The sequence below is a fragment of the Saimiri boliviensis genome, chromosome 11 (assembly GCF_048565385.1).
Source record: "Saimiri boliviensis isolate mSaiBol1 chromosome 11, mSaiBol1.pri, whole genome shotgun sequence".
Taxonomy (NCBI): Eukaryota; Metazoa; Chordata; class Mammalia; order Primates; family Cebidae; genus Saimiri; species Saimiri boliviensis.
Window position 1 is genome coordinate 51435584 of NC_133459.1, and position 18581 is coordinate 51454164.

At 45.0% G+C, this 18581-nt stretch overlaps 1 protein-coding gene across 1 annotated transcript in view; it reads left to right on the plus strand.

Annotated features, from left to right (window-relative positions):
• The window catches only part of SCP2 (sterol carrier protein 2), a 121092-nt gene continuing 102511 nt past the window's right edge, over window positions 1-18581 (plus strand). The window contains exons 1-3 of the mRNA XM_039474595.2: window positions 1-193; window positions 15501-15558; window positions 16977-17048. Coding sequence (XP_039330529.1) covers window positions 125-193; window positions 15501-15558; window positions 16977-17048 — 199 coding nt within the window. The 5' untranslated portion in view covers window positions 1-124. The remainder of the gene's footprint in view (window positions 194-15500; window positions 15559-16976; window positions 17049-18581) is intronic.

Genomic DNA, 18581 nt, shown 5'->3' on the forward strand with positions numbered 1-18581 from the left:
GCACGCGCCTGTGCCGTCGACCGCGGCCCTAGCTTCGGGCCTGAGAGGGAACTCTGTTCCGCCGCCTCCCGCCAGCCGCTGCTGTCGTCCGCGGTGCCCGCTCGCGTCTGGCACTGGCGCAGCCATGTTCTCTTCCCTGCAGGAGCGTGCGCCGCTACGCCGGGTGTTCGTGGTGGGGGTTGGCATGACCAAGGTAAACCGAGCTGCGGCCCCGCTGGCCCGCTGAGGCTCGGAGGCGGTCGGTGCCTGGGTTTCGCTGCCCTCCCTGTCTCCCAGCTCCCGCTGCTCCGCGCGTGGGGCATCGGCGTGGCGACTCGGTGTCTTGTGATCTGCGGAATCTCTGGGGTCATAGCGTCTCTGGTTCCTGCGGCTTTCTGCTTCCTCCTGCTTCCTCCTTCCCTTTTCTTCTGGTCCGAGGTCATGAAGCAGCCTCGAGAGAACCCGAGGATCTCTCCTCTTTAGATTCTGAGCGGAGTCCCGAGGTGTGTGGGCTGGCTTGCCGCGGAGCGAGGCAGGTCGCGAACGCAGCCTGCTCGGCCCTCCCGGGAGCAGCCCCCACAGGAGCCTGGTGGACACAGCTCCAGATGTGGATGGCGAGGAGAAACGCTGCTGATGCCCCCCGCCTCGGCCCGAGTGGCAGAGTCCGGCCTCCCCCTGTCCCTCCAGTGACTGCCCGGGACCTAGACGCTGCCCCTCACCGCTCGCCTGCTTTCTTTCTTTCTTTCTTTTTTTTTTTTGAGACGGAGTTTCACTCTTGTTACCCAGGCTGGAGTGCAATGGCGCGATCTCGGCTCACCGCAACCTCCGCCTCCTGGGTTCAGGCAATTCTCCTGCCTCAGCCTCCTGAGTAGCTGGGATTACAGGCACGCGCCACCATGCCCAGCTAATCTTTTTTGTATTTTTAGTAGAGACGGGGTTTCACCATGTTGACCAGGTTGGTCTCGATCTCTCGACCTTGTGATCCACCCGCCTCGGCCTCCCAAAGTGCTGGGATTACAGGCTTGAGCCACCGCACCCGGCCGTCGCCTGCTTTCTTAATGCCACACTGCCTTTCGTTTCCCCCGGACGCTGTTGTCTGATGCCCCTGTAGCTTTGCTTCTGTTCTGTTTGTACCGTGTATCTTCACCTGGTTAACTTCTGTGCATCCTGAAAAGATCCATTCAGATCGAATCTTCTCCAGGGCCCCTCGGGTCCTCCTGACTTTCCCCCAGAACCTTGGACTGTGCTTACCTCTGTCCTGCACTTACTGTGCTCGGCATTTCTGAAGCTCTGTGTGCGTCTGTGTGCCCCGTTAGCATGGCAGCTCCTCCAGGCTGGGTACCTGCCTTATTCATTGCTGTGCCCCTCCCGCTGAGTGTTCCTGATGCCTGAAGACCCTTAGTGAATGTTAGCTGAATAATCTAAACGGATATGCTTTGTGAAAGAGTTCCTAGGGAGAGTTCTGTTTCTGAGAAAACAGCCCTAAAATATTTATTATCTTACCAGTGGGCTGAACATACATAATCCAATCCAACATGTAAATAGGCCAGGCGCAGTCGCTTATGCCTGTAATCCTTTGGGGAGTACTTTGGGAGGCCGAGGCAGGCATCATCACCTGAGGTCAGGAGTTCGAGACCAGCTTTACCAACATGGTGAAATCCCATCTCTACTAAAAATACAAAAATTAGCCAGGCCCATGCCTGTAATCCCAGCTACTGGGGAGGCTGCGGTGGGAAGATTGCTTGAGCCTGAGAGATGGAGGTTGCAGTGAGCTGAGATCATGCCACTGCACCGTAGCCTGGGCCATAGAGTCTATCCTTGTGTCAAAAAAACAAAAACCAAAAATACTCATGTAAATGGAAAAATGGACCAATACCTTATGAAGCAGAAGGACATCATCCTAGTGTTTCACAGAAGGTGGGGCTTCTAAAACAGGTGGACAGTAAAATCTTTGGAAGTAAGGTATTAATGCAGTCAAACCATCGTCTGGCTGTTGAATGTCTGGTTATGTGTGCTGTGTGGGAAAGCACAGTTGTCTAAACCTTTGGGAAATGGATGTATTTCTTTTTCCTCAAGTTGGGTGGTAGAGGTGGGGGTGGTGTTACAGTTCAGAGGGAAGAAGTGGGGAGTTTGGGTAGTGCCATTAATGATTTGCCTATTTGGCCAGTGTACTTTCCTATGGGTCTGGTCTTCTGGACCTTGGGGCAGAGTTTAATGGAGAAGGGAGAAATATTGACTAGGCAACACTTTTTTGTTTGTTTGTTTTTAAGATAGGGTTTTGCTCTGTCAACCAGATGGGAATGCAGTGGTGCAATCATAGCTAACTGCAGCCTTGAACTCCTGGACTCAAGCGATCCTCCTGAGTAGCAAGGACTACAGGCATGCTAACATAACCGGCTAATTAAAAGAATTTTTTTTTTTTTTTTGGAGAGACAAGGTTTCACTACTAAGTAATACTATTTATTTATTTATTTATTTGAGATGGGGTCTTGCTCTGTTGCCCAGGCTCGAGTGTAGTGGCACGATCTCGGCTCACTGCAACCTCCACCTCCTGGGTTCAAGTGATTTTCCTGCCTCAGCCTCTCAAGTAGCAGGGATTACAGGCGCCCGCCACCACACCTGGCTAATTTTTGTATTTTTGGTAGAGATGCGGTTTCACCATCTTGACTAGGCTGATCTCAAATTCCTGATCTTGTGATCCACCCACCTCGGCCTCCCGAAGTGCTGGGATTACAGGTGTGAGTCACTGCGATTGGCCAATAGTTTATTTTTATTTTTTGAGACAGAGTCTCACTCTGTTCCCCAGTCTGGAGTGCAGTGGGGCGATCTCAGCTCACTGCAACCTCTGCCTCCCTGATTCAAGCAATTCTGCTCAGCTTCCTGAGTAGGTGGGATTACAGGTGTGCACCACTATACCCAGCTAATTATTTTTGTGTTTTTTAAAATTTTATTTATTTATTTATTTATTTATTTTTGGAGATGGAGTTTCGCTCTTGTTACCCAGGCTGGAGTGCAATGGCGTGATCTCGGCTCACCGCAACCTCCGCCTCCTGGGTTCAAGCAATTCTCCTGCCTCAGCCTCCTGAGTAGCTGGGATTACAGGCACACACCACCATGCCCAGCTAATTTTTTGTATTTTTAGTAGAGACGGTGTTTCACCTTGTTGACCAGGATGGTCTCGATCTCTCGACCTTGTGATCCACCCGCCTCGGCCTCCCAAAGTGCTGGGATTACAGGCTTGAGCCACCGCGCCCGGCTAAATTTTATTTTTTGACACAGATGCTTGTTCTGTCACCCAGGATGGAGTGCAGTGGCATGATCTCAGTTCACTGTAACCTCCACCTCTTGGGTTCAAGCAATTCTCATGCCTCAGCCTCCTGAGCAGCTGAGATTACAGGTGTGTGCCACCACGCCCAGCTAATTTTTGTATTTTTAGTAGAGACAGGGTTTCACCATGTTGGCCAGACTGGTCTCAAACCCCTGGCCTCAGGTGATTCCCCTACCTGAAACTTCCAAAGTACTGGGATTACCAGCATGAGCCACAGTGCCCAGCCTAGGTAATACTTTAAAAAAGGTCCATTGATAGATCTCAACTGATGGGGTTCCTCTGTTATATTTCTTTCTTTCTTTTTTTTTTTTTGAGACGGAGTTTCACTTTGGTTACCCAGGCTGGAGTGCAATGGCGCGATCTCCGCTCACCGCAACCTCCGCCTCCTGGGTTCAGGCAATTCTCCTGCCTCAGCCTCCTGAGTAGCTGGGATTACAGGCACGCGCCACCACGCCCAGCTAACGTTTTGTATTTTTAGTAGAGGCGGGGTTTCACCATGTTGACCAGGATGGTCTCGATCTCTTGACCTAGTGATCCACCGCCTCGGCCTCCCAAAGTGCTGGGATTATAGGCTTGAGCCACCACACCCGGCCCCTCTGTTATATTTCTTAATTTAAATAGCTGAATTTGACAATCTGAAGTTCTCTTAAAGAGGTTTTATTATTCACTATAGGAAATGAGTTGGAATTCCTATGGCGGATGTCAACAGGTTTTTTTTTTTTTTTTTTTTGAGACGGAGTTTCGCTCTTGTTACCCAGGCTGGAGTGCAATGGCCCGATCTCGGCTCACCGCAACCTCCGCCTCCTGGGTTCAGGCAATTCTCCTGCCTCCGCCTCCTGAGTAGCTGGGATTACAGGCACGCACCACCATGCCCAGCTAATTTTTTGTATTTTTAGTAGAGACGGGGTTTCACCATGTTGACCAGGATGGTCTTGATCTCTTGACCTCGTAATCCACCCGCCTCGGCCTCCCAAAGTGCTGGGATTACAGGTTTGAGCCACCGCACCCGGCTGCAGGTTTTAACACAACTAAGTCACAGCTGCCATCTGGCTGACAGCGAGTCAGAGCCTTTGCTTATGCTGCCTATCTCCTGATATACCCTCTTTTCATCTACTTAAATTCTTCTTATCTGTCAAGAACTAGTCCAAGTCCTATACCTTCTTAAAACTTCCTCAGACTGCTCTAAGTTACACTGGTCACCTTTTTTTGAAATTCTGGTGCCGTTATAGTAAGAACATATAATTTAGCACTTCAGTTTCCTAGTACTTTTATGTATGGGAATTCCATGAAATATATCACTATCCAGTACACACATACAAAGCTTATTTGTAACAACTGAAACAATTAGTTAAAACAACACTTATGTGTGATGAACTCTTGGTATTCCTAACCTATATATTAAAAAAAAAAAAAAGCTGCTTGGCTGAGTGTGGTGGCTCATGCCTGAAATCTCAGCATTTTAGGAGGCTGAGGCAGGTGTATCCCTTGAGCCCAGGATTTGAGACCAGCCTGGGCAATATTGGCAAAACCCCATCTCTACTAAAAGTACAAAAAATTAGCTGGGCATAGTGGCACATACTTGTCCCAACTACTTGTGAGGCTGAGATGGGAGGATCACCTGAGCCTGGGAAGTTAAGATTGCAATGAGCCCTGTTTGAGCCACCGCACTCCAGCCTGAGCAATGGGAGTGAGACTCTGTCTCAAAAAAAAAACCCGGCCGGGCGCGGTGGCTCAAGCCTGTAATCCCAGCACTTTGGGAGGCCGAGGTGGGTGGATCACGAGGTCGAGAGATCGAGACCATCCTGGTCAACATGGTGAAACCCCGTCTCTACTAAAAATACAAAAAATTAGCTGGGCATGGTGGCGCGTGCCTGTAATCCCAGCTACTTAGGAGGCTGAGGCAGGAGAATTGCCTGAGCCCGGGAGGCGGAGGTTGCGGTGAGCCGAGATCGCGCCATTGCACTCCAGCCTGGGTAACAAGAGCGAAACTCCGTCTCAAAAAAAAAAAAAAAAAAAAAAAAAAAAACCCAAAAATGCTGCTCACAACCGACTAAATCGATTTGGTCATAATCTTATAAGTACAAATTTCAGTTTGAAAAATATTACATTATTTTATTTAATTTTTACCATGTAATGGATTATCATATCCATTCAGTTATCCGACTCTGAGGCTCAGGGGGCTAAGTAATTTATTTCGCTCAGCTTTTAAGTTTTTGAACTGCCTTACTTAAAATCTCATGGAGTGCAGTGGCGCCTTCTTGGCTCACTGCAACCGTCAACTCCCTGGTTCAAGTGATTCTCCTGCCTCAGCTTCCGGAGTATCTGGCATTACAGGCATGCACCACCACATCCAACTAATTTTGTATATTTAGTAGATACGGGGTTTCACCATGTTGGCCAGGATGGTGTTGATCTCCTGACTTCCTGATCCACCTGCCTTGGCCTCTGAAAGTGCTGAGATTACAGGCGTGAGCCACTGTGCCCGGCCTATATGAACATAGTTTTTCATCTTCTTTGGGTAAATGCCAAGGAGTGCTATTGCTAATTTGTACATGTATTTTGTGTGTATGTGCTTTAGTTTTGCTCGCTCCTTCCCTCCTTCCTTTCTTCGTTCCTCCCTCCCTTTCCTTTCCTTTCCTTTCTCCTTCCTTTGTTTCCTCCCTCCCTTTCCCCTCCTTTCTTCCCTCCCTCCCTTCTCCCCTCCCTCCCTCCCCCTCCCTCCTCTCCTCTCCCCTCCCCCCTTTCCTCCTTCCCTCCCTTCCTTCTTCCCTCCCTCCCTCCCTCCCTCCCTCCCTCCCTCCCTCCCTCCCTTCCTTCCTTCCTTCCTTCCTTCCTTCCTTCCTTCCTTCCTTCCTTCTTTGTCAGATGGAGTCTTGCTCTGCAACTTCTGCCTCCTGCCTCAGCCTCCCTAGTAGCTGGGATTGCAGGTGTTGGCCACCATGACCAGCTAATTTTAGTATTTTTAGTGGAGAGAGAGTTTCACCATGTTGACCAGGGTGGTCTCTAACTCCTGACTTCAAATGATCCACCCACCTCTGCCTCCCAAAGTGCTGGGATTACAGGTGCATGCCACCACACCCAGCCTGTACATGTTTAGTTTTGAAAGAAATTGCCAAACTTCCTATTGCTCCATATTTTTGCCAGCATTCGGTATTGTCAGTGTTTTGGATTTTTGCCATTCTAATAAACAGTGGTATCTGATTGTTGTTTTATTCCAGTCTCACTTTAAGAAACATTGTCGGCCAGGCACAGTGGCTCACACCTGTAATTGCGGCACTTTGGAAGGCTGAGGCAGGAGCATCACTAAGCCCAGGAGTTTGAGACCAGCCTGGGCAACATGATAAAACCCCATCTCTACAAAAAATACAAAAATTAGCTTAGCGTGGTGGTGAGTGCCTGTAGTCCCAGCTACTGTGGGAAGAGGGGGAACTGAGGTGGGAGGATTGCTTGAGTCAGGGTAGTTGAGGCTGCAGTAAGTTGTGATGGAACCACTGCACTCTAGCCCGGGTGACAGAGTAAGACCTTGTTTCAAAAAGCAAACACGGTGGGGGGAAGTGGCTCCTGCCTGTAATCCCAGCACTTTGGGAGGTTAAGGCAGGCAGATCACCTGAGGTTGGGAGTTTGAGACCAGCCTGACCAACATGGAAAAACCCCGTATCTACTAAAAATACAAAATTAGCTGGATGTGGTGGTGCATGCCTATAATCCCAGCTACTCGGGAGGCTGAGGCAGGAGAATCACTTGAACCCTGGAGGCAGAGGCTGTGGTGAGCCTAGACCGCACCATTGCACTCCAGCCTGGGCAACTCCATCTCAAAAACAAAACAAAACAAAAACACTGTCTTCAGGATAAAGCCCAGACTGGTACTGCAGGGCATAAAAGGTCCAGAGCTAGACTGAAGTTTCAACTTCATTACTTACTAGCTCTGTGCCCTTGGGTTAGTTGCTTATCTCTTTGTATCCTACTTTTCTTATCTGTAATGCATGGTACCTACCTTTTAGAATGGTTGCGAGGATTAAAAGAGTAAACACATGTGAAATGCTTAACACAATGCATACAACAGCAAGTGCCCAATTAATACTAGTTGTTATCATTTGGACCCAAGTGACCTTTTTTTTTTCAGGGATTTATTTATTTATTTTTAATTGCATTTTATGTTTTGGGGTACATGTGAAGAACATGCAAGATTGTTGCATACTTACACACACGGCAGTGTGATTTGCTGCCTTCCTCCCCATGACCTATATCTGGCATTTCTCCCCATGCTCTTTCCCCCCAACTCCCCACCCCGCACTGTCCCTCCCCTATTTCCCCACACCTCCCGACAGACCCCAGTGTGTGATGCTCCCCTCCCTGTGTCCATGTGTTCTCATTGTTCAACACCCGCCTATGGGTGAGAACATGCGGTGTTTGATTTTCTGTTCTTGTGTCATTTTGCTGAGAATGATGGTTTCCAGGTTCATCCATGTCCTTACAAAGGACACGAACTCATTGTTTTTTTATGGCTGCATAGTATTCCATGGTGTATATATGCCACATTTTCCCTGTCCAGTCTATCATCAATGGGCATTTGGGCTGGTTCCAGGTCTTTGCTATTGTAAACAGTGCTGCAATGAATATTTGTGTCCATGTGTCCTTATAGTAGAATGATTTATAATCCTTTGGATATATACCCAGTAATGGGATTGCTGGTCAAATGGAATTTCTATTTCTAGGTCCTTGAGGAATCGCCACACTGTCTTCCACAATGGTTGTACTGATTTACACTCCCACCAACAGTGTAAAAGTGTTCCTATTTCTCCATATCCTTTCCAGCATCTGTTGTCTCCAGATTTTTAAATGATCGCCATTCTAACTGGTGTAAGATGTTATCTCAATGTGGTTTTGATTTGCATTTCTCTAATGACCAGTGATGATGAGCATTTTTTCTTATGTTTGTTGGCCCCATGTATGTCTTGTAAGGTGTTTGCTCATATCCTTCGCCCACTTTTGAATGGGCTTGTTTGTTTTTTTCTTGTAAATCTGTTTTAGTTCTTTGTAGATTCTAGATATAAGTCCTTGCTCAGATGGGTAGATTGCAAATTTTTTTTCCCATTCTGTTGGTTGCCGATTCACTCTAATGATTGTTTCTTTTGCTGTGCAGAAGCTGTGGAGTTTGATTAGGTCCCATTTGTCTATTTTGGCTTTTGTTGCCAATGCTTTTGGTGTTTTGGTCATGAAGTCCTTTCCTATGCCTATGTCCTGAATGGTTTTGCCTAGATTTTCTTCTAGGGTTTTTATGGTGTTAGGTCTTAAGTCTTTAATCCGTCTGGAGTTAATTTTAGTGTAAGGTGTCAGGAAGGGGTCCAGTTTCTGCTTTCTGCACATGGCTAGCCAGTTTTCTCAACACCATTTATTAAACAGGGAATCCTTTCCCCATTGCTTGTTTTTGTCAGGTTTGTCAAAGATCAGATGGTTGTAGATGTGTGGTGTTGCCTCTGAGGCCTCTGTTCTGTTTCATTGGTCTATAGCTCCCTTTTGGTACCAGTACCATGCTGTTTTGATTACTGTACCCTTGTAGTATAGTTTGAAGTCCAGTAGTGTGATGCCTCCAGCTTTGTTCTTTTTGCTTAGAATTGACTTGGCTATGCGGGCTGTCTTTTGGTTCCATATGAAGTTTAAGGTGGTTTTTTCCAGTTCTGTGAAGAAGGTCATTGGTAGATTGATGGGGATAGCGTTGAATCTGTAAATTACTTTGGGCAGTACGGCCATTTGTATGATACTGATTTTTCCTAACCATAAGCATGGAATATTTCTCCATCTGTTTGTGTCCTCTCTCATTTTGTTGAGCAGTGGTTTGTAGTTCTCCTTGAAGAGGTCCTTTACGTTCCTTGTTAGTTGTATTCCTAGGTATTTTATTCTCTTTGTAGCAATTATGAATGGCAGTTTATTCTTGATTTGGCTCTCTTTAAGTCTGTTATTGGTGTATGGGAATGCTTGTGATTTTGCATATTGATTTTGTATCCTGAGACTTTGCTGAAGTTGCTTTGCTAAATATGTAATCATGTTGTCTGCAAATAGAGACAATCTGACTTCCTCCTTTCCTATTTGAACACACATTATTTCTTTTTCTTGCCTGATTGCTCTGGCTAGAACTTCCAATACTATATTGAATAGGAGTGGTGAGAGAGGGCATCCTTGTCTAGTGCTAGATTTCACAGGGAATGCTTCCAGTTTTTGCCCATTCAGTATCATATTGGCTGTTGGTTTGTCGTTAATAGCTTTTATTATTTTGAGATACGTTCTGTCAATACCTAGTTTATTGAGGGTTTTTAGTATAAAGGGCTGTTGAATTTTGTTGAAGGCCTTCTCTGCATCAATTGAGATAATCATGTGGTTTTTGTCTTTGGTTCTGTTTATTTGGTGAATTACCTTTATGGACTTGCGTATGTTGAACCAGCCTTGATTCCCTGGGATGAAGCCTACTTGATCATGGTGGCTAAACTTTTTGATGTGCTGTTGCAATTGGTTTGCAGGTATTTTATTGAAGATTTTTGCATCTATGTTCATCATGGATATTGGCCTGAAGTTTTCTTTTCTTGCTGAGTCTCTGCCGGGTTTTGGTATCAGGATGATATTGGTTTCATAAAATGATTTGGGAAGGATTCCGTCTTTTTGGATTGTTTGGAATAGTTTCAGAAGGAGTGGTACCAGCTCTTGTTTGTATGTCTGATAGAATTCGGCTGTGAACCTATCTGGACCTGGGCTTTTTTTGTGTGGTAGGCTATTAATTGCTGCCTTAACTTCAGCTGTTGTTATTGATCTATTCAGGGTTTCAACTTCTTCCTGGTTTGGGCTTGGAAGGATGCAAGTGTCTAGGAATTTATCCATTTCTTGCAGGTTTACTAGTTTATGTGCATAGAGTTGCTTGTAATAATCTCTGATGATGGTTTGTACTTTCTGTTGAATCTGTGGTGATACCCCTTTATCGTTTTTTATTGCATCTATTTGATTATCCTTTCTTTTCTTTTTTATTAATCTGGCTAGTGGCCTAATTTTGTTGATCTTTTCGAAAAACCAACTCCTGGATTCATTGATTTTTTTTGAAGGGTTTTTTGTGTCTCTATCTCCTTCAGTTCTGCTCTGATCTTAGTTACTTCTTGTCTTCTGCTAGGTTTTGAGTTTTTTTTGATCTTGCTCTTCTAGCTCTTTCAATTTTGATGATAAGGTGTCGATTTTCGATCTGTTCTTGCTTCTCATGTGGGCATTTATTGCTATAAAATTTCCTCTAGACACTGCTTTAAATATGTCCCAGATTCTGGTATGTTGTGTCTTTGTTCTCGTTGGTTTCGAAGAACATCTTTATTTCTGCCTTCATTTCATTGTTTATCCAGTCAACATTCAAGAGCCAGTTGTTCAGTTTCCATGAAGTTGTGTGGTTCTGAGTTAGGTGCTGAATTCTGAGCTCTAATTTGATTGTACTGTGGTCTGAGAGACTGCTTGTTATGATTTCCATTTTTTTGCATTTGTTGAGGAATGATTTACTTCCAATTATGTGGTCAGTTTTAGAGTAGGTGTGATGTGGTGCTGAGAAGAATGTATATTTTGTGGATTTGTGATGGAGAGCTCTGTAAATGTCTTTCAGGTTTGCTTGGCCCAGGTCTGAGTTCAAGTCCTGGATATGCTTGTTAATTTTCTGTCTCATTGATCTGTCTGATATTGACAGTGGAGTGTTAAAGTCTCCTATGTCTAAGTCTCTTTGTATGTCATTAAGAACTTGCTTTATGTATCTGGGTGCTCCTGTATTGGGTGCATATATATATTTAGGATTGTCAGCTCTTCTTGTTGCAAAGATCCTTTTACCATTATGTAATGCCCTTCTTTGTCTCTTAATCTTTATTGTTTTAAACTCTACTTTATCAGAGACTAGTATTGCAATTCCTGCTTTTTTTGCTCTCCATTTGCATGGTAGATCTTCCTCCATCCCTTTATTTTGAGGCTATGTGCATCCTTGCATGGGAGATGGGCTTCCTGGATACAGCACACCAATGGGTTTTGACTTTTTATCCAATTTGCCAGTCTGTGTCTTTTGATTGGGGCATTTAGCCCATTTACATTTAGGATTAATATTGTTATGTGTAAATTTGATCCTGCCATTTTGATGTTAGCTGGCTGTTTTGCCCTTTAGTTGATGCAGTTTCTTCATTGTGTGGATGCACTTTACCATTTGGTATGTTTTTGGAGTGGCTGATACTGGTTGTTCCTTTCTATGTTTAGTGCTTCTTTCAGGAGCTCTTGTAAAGCAGGCCTGGTGGTGATGAAATATCTGAGTAATTGCTTGTTTGTAAAGAATTTTATTTCTCCTTCACTTATGCAGCTTAGTTTGGCTGGATGTGAAATTCTGGGTTGAAAGTTCTTTTCTTTAAGGATGTTGAATATTGGCCCCCACTCTCTTCTGGCTTGTAGGGTTTCTGCTGAGAGATCTGCTGTAAGTCTGATGGGCTTCCCTTTGTGGGTAACCCGACCTTTCTGTCTGGCTGCCTTTAGCATTTTCTCCTTCATCTCAGCCCTTTTGAATCTGATGATTATGTGCCTTTGGGTTGCTTTTCTTGAGGAATATCTGTGATGTTCTCTGTATTTTCTGGACTTGAATATGGCCTGCCTTGCTAGGTTGGGGAAGTTTTCTTGGATTATATCCTGAAGAATATTTTCCAGCTTGGATTCATTCTTTCCGTCACATTCAGGTACACCTATCAAATGTAGATTAGGTCTTTTCATATTGTTTCATATTTCTTGGGGACTGTGTTCATTCCTTTTTACCCTTTTTTCCTCTAATCTTGCCTTCTCGTTTCATTTCATTGAGTTGATCTTCGACCTCTGATATCTTTTCTTCTGCTTGGTCAATTCAGCTGTTGAAACTTGTGTATGCTTCACGAAGTTCTCATGTTGTTTTTCGGCTCCATCAATTCACTTATATTCCTCTCTAAGCTGTTTATTCTCATTAGCATTTCATCAAATTTTTTCTCAAGGTTCTTAGTTTCTTTGCATTGGGTTAGAACATGTCCTTTTAGCTCCAAGAAGTTTGTTATTACCCACCTTCTGAAACCTGTTTCTGTCAATTCATCAGAGTCATTCTCCATCCAGCTTTGTTCCCTTACTGGTGAGGAGTTGTGATCCCTTGTAGGAGAAGAGGCATTCTGGTTTTGGGTGTTTTCATCCTTTTTGCACTGGTTTCTTCCCATCTTTGTGGATTTATCCACCTGTTGTCTTTGTAGTTGTTGACTTTCACATGGGGTCTCTGAGTGGACGTCCTGTTTGCTGATGATGAAGTTATTTCTTTCTGTTTCTTAGTTTTCCTTCTAACAGTCAGGCCCCTCTGCTGTAGGACTGCTGGAGGTCCACTCCAGACTCTGCTTGCCTGGGGATCACCTGCAGTGGCTACAGAACAGTAAGGTTTGCTGCCAGTTTCTTCTTCTGCTATCTTTGCCCCAGAAGGATCCCTGCCAGATACCAGTCTGAGCTCTCATTTATGAGGTCACTCTTTGGATATATGGGAGTCAGGGAGCTGCTTGAGGAGACAGTCTGTTCTTTATAGGAGCTCAAGTGCTGAGCTGTGAACTCTGTTGTTCATTCAGAACTGCTGGGCAGGTACGTTTAAGTCTGCTGCAGCAGAACTCATAAATGCCTTTTTAAATATTTTTCCCCAGGTGCTCTGTCCCGGGGAGTTAGGGCTTCATTTATAAGTTCCTGTAATGCTGCTGCCTTCTTTCAGGGCTGCCCTGCCCGCGAGGAGGTAGCCTAGTCACAGTCTGCCTGCAGAGGCTTTGCTGAGTTGATGTGGGCTCCGCCCTGCTGTGTGTGAACTTCCCTGCAGTCCTGTTTATAGGGTTATAGTTAGAACTGCCTTGGCAATGGTGGCCCACCTCTGTAATGGCGGACTCTCTCCGTAATGGTGGGCTGCCTTGGCAATGGTAGGCTGCCTCAGGAACGGTGGACTACCTCTGTCGTGGTGGACTGCCTTGGTAGTGGCGGATGCCCCTCCCCCACAGAGTTGGATCATCCTGGGTTCAGCTGTGCTTGCTGTGAAACTCTCAATCCAGAGCGTTTCAGATTGCTATTTTTTTGTAGGGGTGGGACCAGCTGAGCCTGATCACCTGGCTCCCTGCCTCAGACCCCCCCTTTTTTTTTTCAGTTGAACAGGTGACTCTGTCTCCCAGGCGTTCCAGTTGCCTGTTGAAAAGGTGCTAGAATCTGTGTGATTTCCCGTGTGGTGACCCACTGCGCCAGCTGAAACAGTCATGCTGAGATGTGTGGCACTTTTTTGCCCGGGAATCTCCTGGCCTGGCTCGCTGTTTCAGTTCCCTTTTTTATTAGTTGAATGGGCAACTCTGTCTCCCAGGAGCTCCAATCACCAGCTAAAATGGCACACGGACCTGTGTATTTTGTGCAGAGACCCACCACGCTGGCCAAAACAGCTGCATTGGTGACCTGTGGGGCTCCTCTGCCTGGGAATCTCCTGGTCTGTGGACAATAAAAATCCATCTAGAAATGCGGTGTCCACTCACCCTCCATGCTTTCGCTGGGAGCTTTCATCCTGAGCTGCTCCTAATTGGCCATATTTGATCCGTCTCTCTCCCAAGTGACTTTTATGCCCTTATACGCCCTTATCACTTTCCTTTCCTTCCCTTCCCCCTCTTCCCTTCCCTTCCCTCCTTCTTTTCCCTTCCCCCCTTCCTTTCCCCCTTCCCTTCCCTTCCCCCATTCCCTTTCCTTCCCCCTTCCCTTCCCTTTCCCCCTTCCCTTCCCTTCCCCTCTTTCCCTTTCCTTCCCTTCCCCCTTCCCTTCCCTTCTCCCTTCCCTTTCCTTCCCCGCTTCCCTTCCCTGCTTCCCTTCCCTTCCCACCTTTCCCTTCCCTTCCTCCCTTCCCCCCTCTCTTTCCTTCCCCTCTTCCCTTCTCTTCCCCCCATTCCTTTCCTTCCCCCTTCCCTTCCCCCTTCCCTTCCCTTCCCCCCATTCCCTTCCCTTCCCGAATTCCATTCTCTTCCCCCCTTCCCTTCCCTCCCTGCCTTTCCCTTCTCTTTCCCCCTTTCCCTTCCCCACTTCCCTTCCTTTTACCCCCTTCCCTTCCCTTCCCCCCTTCCCCTCCTCTTCTCCTCCCCTTCCCTCTTTAGTCTGTCTCACTCTGTCACCGAGGCTGGAGTACAATGGCACTATCTTGGCTTACTGCCACCTCTGCCTCCTGGGTTCAAGTGATTCTCCTGCCTCAGCCTCCAGAGGAGCTGGGATCACAGGCATGTACCACCATGCCTGGCTAATTTTTGTATTTTTAGTAGAAACAGGGTTTCACCATGTTGGCCAGCCTGGTCTTAAACTCCTGACCTCAAGTGATCTCCCCACTTTGGCCTCCCAAAGTACTGGAATTACAGGCATGAGTCACCATGCCCAGCCATCCTTAATACTTTCCACTTTGTGCTTTAACCTGTGTCAGACCAAATTATTTACAGTTCCTCCACAGAGAAAAAAACTGCTGTATTCTCTCACTTCTAGACCTTTATTCCAAAATTTTCTTCTCTTCCATTTTGCTAACTCCTACTCATCCTTAAGGAGTTAATTTATTTATTTATTTATTTATTTATTTTTTTTTTGAGACGGAGTTTCGCTCTTGTTACCCAGGCTGGAGTGCAATGGCACGATCTCGGCTCACCGCAACCTCCGCCTCCTGGGTTCAGGCAATTCTCCTGTCTCAGCCTCCTGAGTAGCTGGGATTACAGGCACGTGCCACCATGCCCAGCTAATTTTCTGTATTTTTAGTAGAGACGGGGTTTCACCATGTTGACCAGGACGGTCTCGATCTCTTGACCTTGTGATCCACCCATCTCGGCCTCCCAAAGTGCTGGGATTACAGGCTTGAGCCACCACGCCCGGCCCAGGAGTTAATTTAAATGGCAGTTTCTCTGGAAAGCCTTTCTTGCCCTCCCTCCAAGTCTGGGTAGATGTCTCTGCCAAGACATTCTGTACTTCTGACATTGTAGTGTTTAGGTTAGACTGGAAGCCCACTGAGGGTGAGGATTTTGTATTATTTATTATTAAAGTCTAGGAACACAAGGGGTGCTCAATGTGTTTTTGTTTGAATGAGTAGTGAATGAATAGATTTTTATTGGTAGAACATATAACTGTACTTGTTTATATTTATTATCTCTTTCTATATCTCTAGTTCGAGAAACCTGGAGCTGAGAATTCAAGAGACTACCCTGACTTGGCAAGAGAAGCAGGTAACATAGAACATTTAGATCTTTGAACATTCATAGTTTTTTAGGTGGTTTGTCTTGATTTCATGGGTGGGGTAGCCTTGCAAGCACAAAAGGAAGCCCAGTCAAGGGAGAAGAACCTGTGTGGAGAAATGCCTAGTGACTCACTATAAAAGGGAAAGGGAAAAGAGCTTGGGTATTCTTAGCAGCTGCATAGCCAGAGCAGAGAGTGGCTTACAGTTTTATGTGCTATCCAACTACTTGTTGAGATGGTTAAGGGATCTGTGGGAGGGAGAAGCAGGGTCATTAAAAGGGATAACCTCATTCTGTGGCAGGACAAGCCTCAGACAAAACCTCCCAAACACCAGATTTAAAGAAGGAAATGGCTTTATTTGGCCCGGAGCATCAGCAGACTTGTGTCTCAAGAACGGAGCTCCCCAACAAAGAAAATCCTAGCCCTTTTAAAGGCTTACAATTCTAGAAAGTATGTGTGAGAGGGTGGTGATTGATGAGTAGGCATGGGGTATGTGACCAGGTGGGGTTCTGAGCAAGATTGAATGAGAACAATGGAGGGTGTTTCTCCATATTATGGCTTCGGTCTATAGGTAGGATTGCGATTAAAGATGGGGGGTTTAGGCCGGGCGCGGTGGCTCAAGTCTGTAATCCCAGCATTTTGGGAGGCCAAGGCGGGTGGATCACAAAGTCGAGAGATCGAGACCAACCTGGTCAACATGGTGAAACCCCGTCTCTACTAAAAAAAATACAAAAAATTAGCTGGGCATGGTGGCGCGTGCCTATAATCCCAGCTACTCAGGAGGCTGAGGCAGGAGAATTGCCTGAACCCAGGAGGCGGAGGTTGCGGTGAGCCGAGATCGCGCCATTGCACTCCAGCCTGGGTAACAAGAGCGAAACTCCGTCTCAAAAAAAAAAAAAAAAAGATGGGGGGTTTAATCTTTAACCTGGCCAGCCGACCTTGCCACTGACTTCATGCTTGCTGTGTCTCAACTTTTACTTCCTCCTCCTTTGAGACAAGAGACAGAAAAGAGGGGTCTCTTCCATCAATTCTAGTATGTGTTAACTTCAGGAGTTCTAACAAAATTAGCATCTTCCTTTCCTGGAAAAGGGATAATCACATTCAAAATGTATTAAATACCTGTATGGTGGTTTTCTTCACTTCATTGAGCCAACATAGGGAATTCTTTTTCTGTCACTAGGCTACTGCATGACTAAAGGACCTGACACAGTTTGTTATTGTTTATTTTAATGAGTATTAGTACTTTTGAGCAAAAGACAGGTGAATACTAGTGTGAGTGGAACTAACAGGGAGAAGGATCTACAGGTGTATGGGTCCTGGTTCTCTAAGTATTTGGCATGCTTCTTAATTTTTACTCACCTAAAATAAATACTTAAAGCACTTTTTGATAAAATCTTTGTTTTTACAGGCCAGAAGGCTTTAGCTGATGCACAGATCCCTTATTCAGCAGTGGAACAGGCATGTGTTGGATACGTTTTTGGTGTGTATTAAACTATGTATTCTAAAATTTGTTTACCTAAATCTAGCAGCAACTACATAAACAATGCAGAGGCATTTGTGAATTTTAACCCTCAAAACTCAGAATTCATTCAGTTATGTTTGTATTGAAGAAAAAAGGAAAAAACCCTCAGAATTCAAAGTCTGATTTAAGGTAATTACCATCATTTATAGATTTCCATTATGTGTCAATCTAGTGTAATTTTTCTTTTTTTATATATTTTTATTTTATTTTATTTCTTTTGAGACGGAGTTTCGCTCTTGTTACCCAGGCTGGAGTGCAATGGCGCGATCACGGCTCACCGTAACCTCCGCCTCCTGGGTTCAGGCGATTCTCCTGCCTTAGCCTCCTGAGTAGCTGCAATTACAGGCATGCACCACCAGGCCCAGCTAATTTTTTGTATTTTTAGTAGAGACGGGGTTTCACCATGTTGACCAGGATGGTCTCTATCTCTTGACCTTGTGATCCACCCGCCTCGGCCTCCCAAAGTGCTGGGATTACAGGCTTGAGCCACCGTGCTCGGCCTATTTTTATTTTTTTAAATCCTAGTGTAATTTTTATTTTGGTGACTATTCCAAATCATACTGCAAAGATCTTCTTTGGTCTTTTAAAAAATAGCATAGTATTTCATTGAATAAATGTATTATAACTTATTCAATCTGTTCCCTTTCAATAGATATTTAAAAGTTCCGGTCTTTTCACAGCATTTAAAAAATACTAATTGTCAAATAAATATTGAATATATTCAAGGTATAAATAAGATGACTTATGTATACATTGTATAATAATTACCACAATCCAATTAATTAGTACATTCCTTACCACTCATGCTGTGCATTAGATCCACAGAACTCGTTCATCTTATAACTGAAAGTTTGTACCATTTGACTAACATCTCTGTTTCCCCCAACCCCTACAGCATTTTTTTTTTTTTTGGCAAAGGGATGGGGTGTGTGTAGGAACCCCTATGTCATTTTAAATGATTATATGATACTCTACTCTTGGAGATCTAATACATCTTATTTAGAAATAGTAATGATATTTTATTTCTAATTTCTAGTTACAAAAATACTGTAAATATTATATATAGTATTATTAAAATATTATAGTAGGTGTTACTGTAGATGAATCTTTGTGCCTATCTGCCAAGACCAGCTCGGTTGTGGAGACCCCCAACCCAGGTGGTGCTGAAGGAATTAAGAGTCAGACACAGAGAGAGAGTGCAAAGGTGGGCTCAGGGGGCTGACAGCATTCCCAGCTGAGAGCCAAGAGCACACTCTGACCCACGTATTTATTCTTTACATTCCAGTGATAAGTTTAACAAACAGATGCTGTGTGTTCTTTCATGAAGGTAAACTAACCAGGCAGCTAGTGTATGTTCACTATAGGTTGAAGATAAACTAGAAAGCATTATTTAGGAGAGTATAATGGAGGCAGAGTCACATATCCTGTGTTTAAAGAACTAGTTCATCTGGTGTGAGACATGTTATTTACTATCTTGGAATTCCCTGAGCA